The following is a 13542-nucleotide window of genomic DNA, read 5'->3' as shown; positions in this document are numbered from 1 at the left end:
ATACAGCCCAAAGGCCAGATCCAAACCACAAGTCCATTCTATCTGTCCTGCAAGGCCCCTCCAAAAACTTATTACCAGCCCATGGCTGACCCTCTAAAAGCCAACAGGAAGCACGGGCTTTCAGATGCCGCATGACATTAGACCAGATGGGCTCTGTGCTTCCATTTCTATGCACTCCAGCTGGGAACCCTATGTGGAAGCACCAAGTATAGTGGCATGCAACTGGACAGCTGAGGAGTGGGGAGGGGAGCTCTTGCCTGTAGGAGGAGGGGTGGGTGTGAGGTTTGTGGGTGGGTGTGGGACACCCCAGCAGCAGCAGGTGGTGGGCCCTTAGGGTGCTCATGGCCAAGGCAGGCAGAGACCCCCAGCAGTGCATGGCTCTGGTTGAGTCCCAGGGCCTGCACATGGCAGCCTAGAGCTGGCCTGACCTGGCCCACTGTGAACACCTGTGGGCCAAACTAGGCTGGCTCCATGCCAGCATATGGGGCTCACAGCACCACAGGCAGGAGCCACGCACCATGCCTCCATGTGTGACTTCAAGGAGCTGCATGTGCAGGCACAGAGCTGGCCCAGCCCAGTCACATGGCATGCAGCTCCCACCTTCAGTGCTGCAAGCCCCACTGGTCTGAAGCCACACACCAGCAGGCCAGGCTGGGCTGGTTCCATGCCACTGTGTGCAGCCCCCTGGGACTCAAACAGCTGCACACTGCCAGGGGGCTCTGCTTTCAGTGGGCCAGGAGCTCCCTGAGGGCTCATCACCTGCTGTTGCTGTTGCTGCTAGTGGCAGGGCCTGTACTTGGGGTGGGGGGCATGTGGTGGGGAGCTGCTGCCACCACCAGCAAGGGCTCTGGGGGGGCACATCCACACATAACACCACAAACCCTACACACACTCATACCCAACCCCCACACCCATCCACAAACCCCATACACATATCCACACATCCGCAACACCCCTTCCCAACCCTCCCACAAACCCCCCACACACCCACAATCCCCGACACCTTCACAACCCCCCCATACTCCTTCACAGACCCCCCTCACACACACCTCACACCTACTCCCCAACCACACTCCACCCCCCACACACACACAATATACAGGAGTAAGACTGTATTTTTAGCCATTATGCTTTCACCTCTATACACACTATGCAAATACACACAAATCAGGGCATTTTTTTCCATATAACATTAAAATACGTATAACAGGTGTTTGATTTTTAGTATATGATTTGATTGTTTCCAATTCCAAGATGGCAACCACCTCCCAAAAGGAGTACTTCTTAGGGCATGGGGAAGGATTTCTGCTGGCAAACGTCAGGGTGGTACATCTGGTCCCAAGATGGTGCTCAGGGGACAGGGCATCTGTCAAGGGGCAGGGCTACCCTTGTGGCCCTCAACAGCTCACCAAAAGTTGTTAAGTGACCCTCCAGCTGTAATATTTGCCCACCCCTGCTCTATAATCTATTCTCAAAACAGACACATTAATTTACCAAGATTTCATATATTCCAGTGTATGTAGTCATCATGTTGCTAAATAAGCAAAGACAATTCTAAAACTTATTTAAGTGAGATTCACTGCACCATATTAAAGTCTTATCTGATTAGTGATTTTTCTCATCACAGCTGATATATGTACTGGTGAATACTAATATTGTACAAAGAAAAACTATTAAAAGAATAAGCCTTTTATATTTTATTGTTATAAGGATATCACTCACAATTTTGGTTCACTGTCAACCTGGACTGCAAGTATAAGAAGAAAAGATGAACAATACTACTTCTACTGTAAGTTCCTGAGGCTTATGTGTGTCTATGTATGAAGTCCAATTAGTGTTCCACATGAGAAAATGTACGTGGTTCCTCAATCTTATAGAGAGACTTGTTTCAGCAACCCAAATCCCATTAGTCAGGTCACTTTCAAGCTGAATTCCTAAACTCATTTCCAGTTGATTATACACTAATTGGCATGGGTGGCTTTACACTGACAAATTGATTCTCTAAATGGAAAGGCCAATAGTGAAAGCAAGTCACAATAACACACGCTCCATAAAGCAATCTTCTGTTGGATTTACTCTGAAGCAAACGAATTGTTAAATTGCCTGTCCACTGAAAATTAAATGCATTTCTTATACCCTTTTTCTTCCTCCTCAGCACAAGAGATCACTAGAGTTAAACAAGTTATGTCATCCAATTAAAACATGAAAACATACAAAGTTACAAAGTGACAGCTTCCCAAGTATGAGAGACAGCAATTTAAGGATATTATTTAATTGCTATAAAAAGCATACATCCTTAAAATGCCTCCCAGGTTGTACTCTCTCAATCCAGGCAGTGAGTTAGAAAATGAGCAATGCCTCTGTTGTATCTCATGTCCTCAGGTAAGTCACATCCACTTATGCTAAAATAGAATAACCAAAGTGGTGTTGCCTTTTTGCAGAAAGGCTTTTAATACATAAATAATTGGGTGTTTAAAGAAATAAATAAGGAAGATGAAATCTTCTGCCCTGATCTGTAGCTGTATGTGCAAGGGTAGACTCTGGGATCTGAATGGAGCCCTGTCAAAGTTAATGAAGCTCTGTGTGGATTAAGATTTGCCTAAAGGATCAGAGCCTTGAAATACTCCCTGGCCCTCTGGTTAAGTTATAGGCCAATGTGGATATTTTCTCTTTCTTTCAAATTCAGATACAGAATTAAAAGCATGTGGAGCCTCTCCCCTTTCTTAAGAATAAGCACTACTATAAGGCCTGAGAGGTCTCTCCTTGCAGGTCCCTCATGTCAGTAGTATCTTGAGTGTAATAAAAGGTTTTAAGGAGCTGAAAGGAAATAACATTTAATAAAAGAAAGAGCAAGATAACACTTTTCCAATGTTTGTGGAGGTGGGGGAACAAGAAATACACCTAAAATAGCACAAATAAATTAATTTGTTCACAAATATTAGACAAGGGTAGCTGCACTTAAAACCACATAAGCTACCCATACTGTAAGTTCTCTTCAGAACAGGACATGATAGTTACTGGGATTTTAACATCTGATATAGCAATAATTCACCAAAACAAACAAAGCCTCTCTCCTTATATAATAATTCATTTAAAAATACTCTCTCTTCCACACACAGAAAGAAAAAAGAAAAAATGTTCTGCTGCTGCTAACAAAATCATGCACAACCAGTTCTTGCATATTTTATTGTTTGTTTGCTTGCTTGCTTTTTGAAAAATACAGCATCCAACAATTTAGGTGTGAAATAGGCTTTTGTGGAAGAGCATCTGCATTGAAATGACTGCTTTGGTTAGTAGTTCAATTCAGCTAAAGAGAAAAGACTGTCTTCTTATCTCTGGCACTGCTATCTGAGCTAAATGAATAAGAATGCATAGTATTTCTATGTATATTTCCCTACTGTGCAGTGATTTATGAGGGAAGAAAGAAGGTATAGATAAGACAAGCAGTTAAAAATGCAGATAATAGCACTTTTATAATTAGCTATGCTTAGAGGCCCCTGTCCTGTTTCACACTGAAACTCCCATAGTATCATTGAGGCCATGCACAGACGTTCAAAAAGCCAAGGGAGGAATCAAAGTTGCACAGTTTTCTCTGAGTGACCTAGTTCAGATTTGGAGTGAACAGTATGTATGTTTTTTGTCCTTGCAGGGCATGGGGAGTCACAGGCAGCCTGCACTGGCAGGGGTCCACAAGCAGGGGACACTCCTGAACACATTTCAGCATGCCCTGAGGGTTCCTCAGGCTGCTGGAGACTGCTGAGCACTGCCAAGTGCCCAGGCCACCCTTGATTTGCTGTCAGGTGTGGACAAGAATGTCCCCACCCTCCTACCACCACACTGCAGACCCTTCCCTGCACACTGCCCAGATGCTTCCAAAAGAGCCCCAGAGCAAGTGTCCTCCCTTGTTATTTGCATGTGCCTTCATGTCCCAGCCTGCCTGTACCCTGCCATGGCACCCCACCACCCATTACCAGGCCTGCAGACCCAGGAGCTATGGTGCATCTTGCCTGTTGCCCTGCACGACTCTTGTTGAAGGTTGTGGGACATCACAAATAGCCATCTGGATGTGATCCTGTCACTGGTCATTATGGGACATAGCTTCCGGCACCCAAGCCAGAAGTCAGACACCCTACATGGGACTACCTACTGCACCCTAACATGCAATGCCACCCTAATGTCTACCATACTAATTCAATGCACTCTAATAATAAGTCTTCAGTATGGAACTCTGTTATTAAATATCTGCTGGATGGAATTTTTATCTGAGTTTCTTTAAAGAAATAAAAATGTCACATTCCTCCTGGAAGAAGGATGGGATGAAAAGCTTGCCCTTATCAAATGACTAACAGATATTTAATATAACAAAGCCATTAAACTTCTACAATACTGGCAGAAGTTGTTGATTCATACAGGAAGAAAGAGATGGGGGAAAGTAAATTTAAGGATCTTTATCACTTACATAGCCATATGTAACAGAGAAGGAAAGGGGCACAGAGTAAAAGAATATGGGTACTTAGTGAAAGTAGAAGACATTTTATAAGAGAAAGAATACAGAATATGGAGTTTAGGAGAGATTATAGTTGCAAGGAAGTCTACAGTAGGTGAGTGCTGAGCAGCAGTTGAAGAAGATGGCCTGAAATTGTATTGTGAAATTGCCTCTGTAGGGTACCTGCTATTTAACTTCAGCTCAGCAAATTGCAGGATACAATATATTGCCAAAAATACATTTATAAACAATATATATATAAAGAAGTACTTTCCAAAGTGAATCTCAGCAACTTGTCTTTATTGCTGAGGAAACAATGTGAACAATATGATCATTTAATAATATACTACACCTTTATCGTTACAGATATTTGCAACTGTGACTTCACTAAAGTCCAATTTGGGTATTTATATTTTGACTATTAACATTTCCCTGATATTCTGTATTCCATTAGGTAATCTTTGCTGAATCTCAAACAGCTGTGTAGAATTTCTGGGAACAGTCAATTGTGGTTCACCACAGAGGAGGTTAAATATCAGTAACAGAAAAAGTGATGATTAAGCACAGATTTTGTTTGTTTTAAATTATAAGACTGTTGAGTTTAAGAGTTTAACCAGGCAGCTATTGACGGGGCTGGGAGAGCGGGTGGGGGATGGGGCCTGTTCGATTCGGAGATTCAGCAGATTCAACAGTGGCCAGATCTCTGAATCAGATTCGGCCGAATCAAATCACTGTCCCTCGAATCAGCTGAATCCGAATCCGAAGCAAATACTAGCTTTTTTGCACAGGCCCAGCAAATATGTCTGCAGTGCCACATACTACACAGTCACGTGTTCTCTGTGCTGCAAGGACGGGCTGCCTATACATGCACTGCTCCACCTTTTTTTCCCCACATGTTTTTTTGACCCCTGGATATCCAGGGACCAAAAATCCCATAGAAAAAGAAAGGTGGAGCAACACACAAATGGGCAGTGCATGCCACTGAAAAGTGGAGCTGGGCCACATAGAGCCACACTGTGGCTGCCAGCCAGGTTCCGCCCACCAGGATCACCAGGCCCTGGGAGGTCCCCAGGACCCCACATAAGGCTGCTGGGGACAGCACAGTGCTGGCCCCAGCCTCCTCTACTGACCCCAGGGTAACTTACTGCATACCAAAGAGTACATGGCACAGGCGTGGCCCAGGGCCAAGTAGCTGCAGTTCTAGGTGCACCGCTGCTGCTTGTCCCTGGGGAACCAAACCTTCACATTTGTCTGGACACAGCCTATGTATATAGCTGTTTTCCTGGGCAATTTTACATTTATGCAGAATTTAAAGGGAATAATCAGAAGACTTGGTCTTTAATATTAGTAAGTCACTGTAAACAAGCCTATGTTCTGGTCTTTAATATATGTATTAATCGCTTTGTGGTATGTGAATGCACTGAATTATGATAGATTAAATTTAATACTGATCATTTCAAAGTAGTGCACTTTGGAGGGGAATAAAGCCTTTGAATGTCTTATCAGCTTTACTGAACTATAAATTAACAGTATTCACTCAATTAAAAGACTTAGTCATCATTTTGTTCAGTGAAATTCTATGCTCAATGTGCATGTGCAGTAAAAGAATCCATTAGTAGCCGGGTTTTTGGCTTTTTCTCTCTTTGCATCAGTGCCGTGACCACAAATACAATGCTTGATTCTCATCTGACTAATTGTGTAAGATTCCCATTACTGTGTCCTATAGGCAAATATAAAGCATACACAATACATAAGTAACATTCCCTGAATACAAAAAACCCCACAGCTAACAACCCTTGGAAAAACACATTTTCTTCAAAAGCAGTATTCCCTTGACACTGTTTTCTGTAAGAAGAAATACATTAAATTGACTAGCGCTGAGATCTAAGGTCACATAAAGATGCTAAGTTTCTACCCGGAGAACCTTGATTCTCCCAACAGAAACAAAAGTGTGTAGACATTCAAACTTTTTTCTCCTAGAGGTAACTAGCCACTCTAGGAGAAAAATAGCCTGGGAACAATCAGAGTGTAAATTGCTCCTGGGAGAATTTTTCCCAGGATACTGAACATCTGCACACTTTCCCCCAGCTTAAGTCCTTCAGGGGACCAGGAGGAGAGAAGCCTGGAACAAAGGTTCCAGTGCCTTACTGAGGCAGGGGCCACCCTGATCTGAAGATCGCATGGGAGCAACTACTCTTCCCCTCTTCCCATAGGCTACTAGGGGAGTAGCTGCTAGCCACTCCTTGTTTGCTTCTTATACTGCAGTTCCAAGTATAAGAAACAGGCAGAGATTTGTGGGCATCAAGAGCAGAGCACTAGCAGTGGCATTGCCCCAAGACTTCCCCAGGCCCAGCCCCTAGATCCACTGGCATCCCTCTGCTGTCCGTGCTGCACAGCTGTGTGGTAGGGGTGACAGTTTAAAATCTGGAGGGCCTGAGAGCCAGATATGTGGAAGCTTTCCTCAAGCCCAGCTCCCAGCTTCCCTAGCTTCCCTTTACCTGCCCACACTCAATTAGTGGCAAGAAAGAGCAGGTGGGGCTGGGAGCTGGGCTTAGAGAGACTGTCCCCAGAATAGTGGGGCAAAGTCCCTGCCCATTCTTCATATCAGAGTCTCAAATGTATGGAGTGGGCGCGAGCTTTGCTGTGAAACTCTATCTGCTCTGTTTTTATTGCCCAAAGAGGAGTGGAGGGAGTAGTGATGTGAGCCCCCTGCTCACTTCTAACACCAGAGTCATGACGTAAAAAATGGACAGGGGACTTTGCCCAAGCTCAAGCTTTTCCCAGATGAGGGTCACCCTAGTCTTGAAAAGCCACAAAGAGCAGGAGAGTGGGAAGTTGCTTCTTTTCCCAGAATGATTTCTAGTGGTAGACTTGTTTTTTCTGAGTAGCTGTGGAAATTTTCTACCACTTTAAATGAATATTTGTACATGGCCTAAATATACTCCACATCTATTGCAATCTTAAAAGTGAAATAACATTTTGGTATGTTATCAACAGGAAAGATAAATTTGTCACATTTTTAAAAAATTATTCAGGAAGAAGGAAAAGTAATCGCTGCTATTCTTGCTACCAAGTACAAATAAGTTAGTGCATCACGATTGCCTATTAAATAATAGTGGCAACTGAAGATCACAGTAGATGAAAGAAATAAGCGAATAAACCATTATTTGGCTACCTTGGGATTAAATGGCTAAAAAAAGAGCTATCAATAGCAAATCCATCTAGAATGCATATTTTTTGAGCAAGAATTTGTATGACAGAAGGTGATTTGCCAACCTAGTTTCCTATAACAGTGTTTAAGTTAGGTCTTTTACCTATTCAGTGGTGCTAAATATATGGACAGGACCCACAGGCTGGATCCAGACCTTTCGACACCTGCAGTTTGTGGTGCCACAAACCTCTCTGAGGTGCCACAAACCATACATGTTGCACATTAAACCATGCCTGGCACTGCTAATTTGCAGCGCTGGGGCAAAATTCCCTACTTGGATTGCACAGTAGCAAAAAATACCCTGGAAAAAAATGTGGTGCAAAACATGTCAAAGTGCCATGTGCTGGGACAAACGTGAAGATGGGGGAACAGTCTATCTCTGCATGCTGTGAAGCCTGCATGCTGAGGCACCCTGTACCCCAGCCAGCCACTCCCTGGCTGGATAAGGTGCAGTGTACCTCAAAATGAGAATGAGGCATGTGCAGTCCCTTTCCTGGCTAGCTGGGGCATAGGATCCCTCAGTGTGGGGGCTTCACAGCACACAGAGACGGGAGAAGCAGGTAGCCTTGGGTTGCCTACTTCCCCATCTCCACATGCCACTCCCTGACTAGCTGGGGTATAGAGTGAGGGTTGGCTGACAGCTAGTCCCCTGCTGAGGCACCCTGTGCCCCAGCCAGCCCCCACTGCAGCACACAATGTGTCCCACTGCAAACCACATGAGCAGGGGCGTACACTGCAGCACTAAGTAGTGGCACAAATTTGTGCCGCTACTATTAGTACTGCTGCAAACGCATGCCCCTGCTCATGTGGACACGGTCATAGAGATTGTAGTATAAACTATAGTAGTTCAAGATAAACAAAAACTTCTATTAATTCCTATTATAAATTCATTAGATTTTAAAGAACAAGGAAAAAAGGATTACGGTTAGTCTCTCCAATGAAAAATACTGCAATGGTAGTCAAAAGGTCCAGTTTAGAAGGGCATACTACATCACTTATACAATATCCATGTTGTCAAGAACCTCAAAGTACTTTCAGTTGCACAGAATGCCTGATGTACATGGTTCTGATAGGATCAATCTTAGAAAGTAATAATCCTCCCATGTTTAAACGTTTTGGAGTCCATCTTTTGGTGAGGATTTACTTTTTTATGTATTTTTAAACCAGAAGAAAAGAAATACTCAAAGAACTTGAGTATGCTTGTTTCTTTTCCCTACTTGATCACATCTATTTGTTCATATTTTAATGTGGCCTACATGGTGCAGCTACACATGTAATTAACATGCCTGAATAAACTCTGGCACAGTTTGCACTGGAGTTTATTTCTCCCAGGTGCCACTTTTACACATGTATCCAGGACCTCAGCATGTTGAGCCGGGGATGCACAGCTCCAGCTGGCAGAGGGTTTGGGGGCTCAGTCTGCCAGCCTGGACCTGCTCCCCCCATCTCAACATGCTGCAGAGGGGCTGGCTGGGTCATGAGGCTAGCTGGCAGGCAGCCCCCGCTAGGCAGTTCCTACATTGTAGGAACCTCATGCCACAGCCAGGTCCGGTCCCCTACAGGTGCATTTTGGTGCACTGAATAACTGCTCTCTAGAATAGTACTTATGTTGGGCAGTACTATCCTACAGCAGAGTTAATTAGTTTACTGTGGCCTAATAGCACTGCATGTATAGAAGGTAACACTTTACTAAGGAACTAGTTAGTCAACTCCTGCAGCAAAGCACACATATAGCTGGCCCTCCACAAAGGATTTTTTTTTTAAGCAAATTTTCTGCCACTCTTTGCTTTTGTTGATGTTCAGGTTTGCATCCATGCTGTTACATACTCAATCTCTCCTTCCAGAGACAGGAAGCAGAGTCAGAAAAGACAATGCATCATTCTTTTTAAGAACTTTTCTCCCCTTTACCCACCTGAGGACTAACTATGCAGTTTATTACAAATACTGAGAAACCTGAAAAGAGGCTCCTGCTGTATAGAGAGCATAGTTGAAGGAAAATCTCAGAGAACAATGAGGTTTCCTACCACTGATCTCTTACTTGGACATGGTGGTGACAACTACCTTTTCTGTCCTGGAAATCTGAATGGCAGTTGGGATATATGCCTTGTTCTATCAAAACTTCCAGATTTTTATGGCCAGATCAAAAAGGACACTGTAGTGTCCTATATATACATGGGCATATGCACCCTGGAAAATGAGAATTTTGTTTAGAGATTTCTAAACTGAGTTATGATTACTTTTTATTTTTACACTGAGTGGAATCTTTAGCAATGATCAGGCTCAGGATGTCTCTGAGGCCACAGTCTTGGTATCTTTGAAACAGAGACAGTAATTTCAAAGGCAGAGAGGCTTCCTACAGGGAATAGATTTCTCTCAAGTATATTATGCCCAGACAAGCTACTGCAACAGTCAAAGGTGTGATTTTAAAATGGAGTCTTTTCTTTTGCTCTTATGAAATGTTTTTAGTGCTTTTGTAGCATAATATTTGCATATAAAAAACAAAAGTACGAAGAATGAGAATCCCTAGTAGGCTTGTTAAGAATTTCTGGGTGGCATGAGGCCCTGATAAAACTTCTTGGAACACATTTTTGATTAACCCCTCTTAGAAAAGAACATTGTTAACTTAGCGAAATGTACATTTCCAGCAATCTAAAGCAGCAAAGCAGGTTAAAATTTTTTGCCAGATTTACCTGGAGGTTTAATAGGCAGATCCCTACCTGTAGGGATCATCAACTACAGGGAATCTTACAATATTACAGAATGTTACAATATTAGTACTGATCAAGTTTCAAGTCATCCTCAGTCTTAGTACTTAGATACTTTAAAACCTTGGGAAAAAATAGTCCTTTCCTGAACTTCTGTAGGAGTATGGAGTGAAATCTTGGCTCCATCAACTTTCATTGCCCTGCAAAATTTACCCCTTATATAATTTGGATTTATGTGCATGTGTGCCACAGTGCACACTTTTAAACCTTAATTTCTAGGTCTTTTAGACTGCAAGAAAAATCTATAAAAGAATAGCAATGATGTGGTAGAGGCTGCCAAGGAAGATACACATTTTGTGCATATACACAACATAGAGGACATGCCAGAGAGAAAGAGTAGGAGAATGAGTGGTATATTGCCTACTCAACTATCCTGCAGCTGAAGGATTTTGAGGAGGCAGTGATAATCCATGAAAATGTATTCATGGATTTTCCACAATGTAACACACAAATAAACAACACAAAGGCAGGTCCAGCATGCATGTCATGGCAACTACATAGAGATGCAGTAGTTGCATACAAAGTGCCATTAAACATACCATCTATTCATACAGTTATTATAACAATAATCATGCCATGATTAGGTGCACAGATTCTGTGCACACATTTTGAATAGCACTGTACTATACCACATTTCAGGCATTATCCAAAGCTGTCCCCTGTCTTCCTTTTGAAGTTGGCACATGGGCAGCCAAGAGAGGAAGATATGGGTACAGGAGAAAAAATGTAAAGCTGAGGATGTATGGCTCAGTGAGACTGCTGCTGTTTTGGTTGGAAGCAGGCCCTAGGTTCTAATCTCAAATCTTGTTTTCTGTAGCACTCAACCTTCTGTGCTATTTTTCATCGGTGTTAGTCAAGTTACATGCAAGGAGCGGCAACACATCCTCTAAAGGAATGTCAAAAAGGAAACTGGACAATGTCTGATTTGTGGTGTGGTAATTAGAGCACTATTTCAGGAAGTCAGAAAGACAGAAGCTTCCCTAGAACCTGGATCATCAGCTTGCTGGACAGATGCCCTAACTACTCAGTCATTGGGCTAAAATATAGATATGCCCTTCTCTATTATTTTTCCAGAACTTGTGCTCAGATAGACACATACCCAAACATGAATACAAATAATGTACATGGCAACATACATCCTCAGCCAGTGCATAGTCTACATATAAAATCTTACATGTCCAAAGTATAAAGAAGAGCCAAAACTGGTAAGGTAGATGTCTAGAAAACTGTCACTTAGAGTCACAAAAGAAAATGGTATCCCACCCGTTATGTCCATACTCATATGTGAATAGTTCTTAGATTCAAGTATAATTTTTACTGTCTCTGGTAAATTAGTTTATTGGAATTTTTTGTTGAAGTAACATACTTTGAAATCAGTACTGGACTAGTGTGCAGAAATATGATTTTTCTATACTGGGAGATAACAAAATCCATTAATCTCCCTTTGCTTAAACTTTCAGGCCAGACCAAAACAGGTTCAACATGATTGTCTTTTTTATGTCACAAAGGACAAAAAGGTGGTCTTTGTATAGGATTCCCTGCTTCACTCAGCCAAGCACCAAATGATGAAGAAGAAAACTTTTCCTGGAGTTTCATCAAGGTTTTCATCTGATGCTAAACAGTTATATACTACATCTACATAGTATTTGAAATTATCTTGTAATTCCTCCACCCTGTTCTATACTCGCACATGCAAGAAAGGAACAGTGTCCCAGAGAAAGGTTCATTTGCATTTAGTAAGACTTGCAATAAGTAAATCGTTGAAGTCCTTCTACTAAAGGTGCACTGCAGTCTTTCAAGAAAAAGTAGAACAAGAACTGAATACATCATAACTTGTAATAGAATTGCTCAATCCAACAATATTACACCTTCAAAAGTAACCCTCGGGAGTAGAATGTAACACATTAAGCAACATAGTCCAGATTTAATATCAAAGGAGGGCATTTTTAACAGATGCAGGGCCTTGAGGCTGTCTGCAGCCTTTGTCTTCGGGGGGTGATTTGTGGTGCTTAATTAAATCTCAGCATTCCTTTGGAAGCATAATAGGATTCATTTTTATACAATTTTAATAATGCTGTAAAGAAGACTAGATGTAATGGCATACTTTAGTTAGAAGGCAAGAAGTTACTTGTTATTGATAAGAAAGGTTTATTTTATTTATCTTGAATCTTGATACCACCCTCACAGCTATAAAATCTTGATTTCCTCTTCATTGTCCATTTTATTGTAACAGAAGAACTATTTTGTTTAAAAAAAAACAATAAGTTGTCTAGGTGGAATCTTAACTCCATAAAAGACATTATTAAAAAAAAAGACATATCCATAATAGGCCCAAAATAGAATTGACTATCAAATAAACCTTAAATTTTAGTACCTACCCATATGTATATACCACGAGATTCATATATATGAAATCCTACTGGAAAACAATCTTAAGTAGAGCAATCTTCCCAACATTTCTCATGCCAGAAAAGCTGCTAAACTCAAAGCAAGACCTAGAGGTTAGGCAATAACCTGAATATAGCAAATCTTTTTGTGGTTTTATGAGCACCATCCTTACTTACCACTAATGGCAGACATCCTGGTTAACACAAAATTCACTAAAAGAAAATCAGACTTCAGCTAAGCCTGTAAACACTTATTGCAATGCTGAGTTGCAAGTTCAGCTCACAGGTGCAGATGGCCCAGCTGTCAGAGTCAAATATCTAATCCTCATCTACCATATGCCAAGCTTTTAACTATATCATTATTAATAATTGGAGGTTAAATATTTTATGTAAAGACTTACACAGTTTCTAGTGGGAATTCTGTTACTGAGTTATGATTTTAATTAACAGTTCAACTATAACAAACAGTAATTCACATTTATTCAGCACCAGGATGCTCTTAATTTACAAGATTATGACCTTACCATAGAATAGGCAAAAAATTCTTACCTGGATAATGTGTTTCAGTTTATCAATTATTTGACTTATCACAGGATCTGTTCCTTTCACTTTAACTTCTGGATTCCCAGACTGAGCTTTAATTCCATTACCAACCACACGGTGAGTATAGCTAATGAAAGAAACAAACAAAAA

The 13542-nt window shown here is 41.7% G+C and overlaps 1 protein-coding gene across 1 annotated transcript in view; it reads right to left on the bottom strand.

Annotated features, from left to right (window-relative positions):
- The window catches only part of GPC5 (glypican 5), a 1496686-nt gene that overhangs the window by 847656 nt on the left and 635488 nt on the right, over window positions 1–13542 (bottom strand). Inside the window, exon 6 of the mRNA XM_019524895.1 lies at window positions 13399–13519. Coding sequence (XP_019380440.1) covers window positions 13399–13519 — 121 coding nt within the window. The remainder of the gene's footprint in view (window positions 1–13398; window positions 13520–13542) is intronic.

This window comes from Gavialis gangeticus, unplaced genomic scaffold, assembly GCF_001723915.1.
Source record: "Gavialis gangeticus isolate Ggan-Ray unplaced genomic scaffold, GavGan_comp1, whole genome shotgun sequence".
Taxonomy (NCBI): domain Eukaryota; kingdom Metazoa; phylum Chordata; order Crocodylia; family Gavialidae; genus Gavialis; species Gavialis gangeticus.
This window is presented reverse-complemented; position numbering and strand designations above follow the sequence as displayed.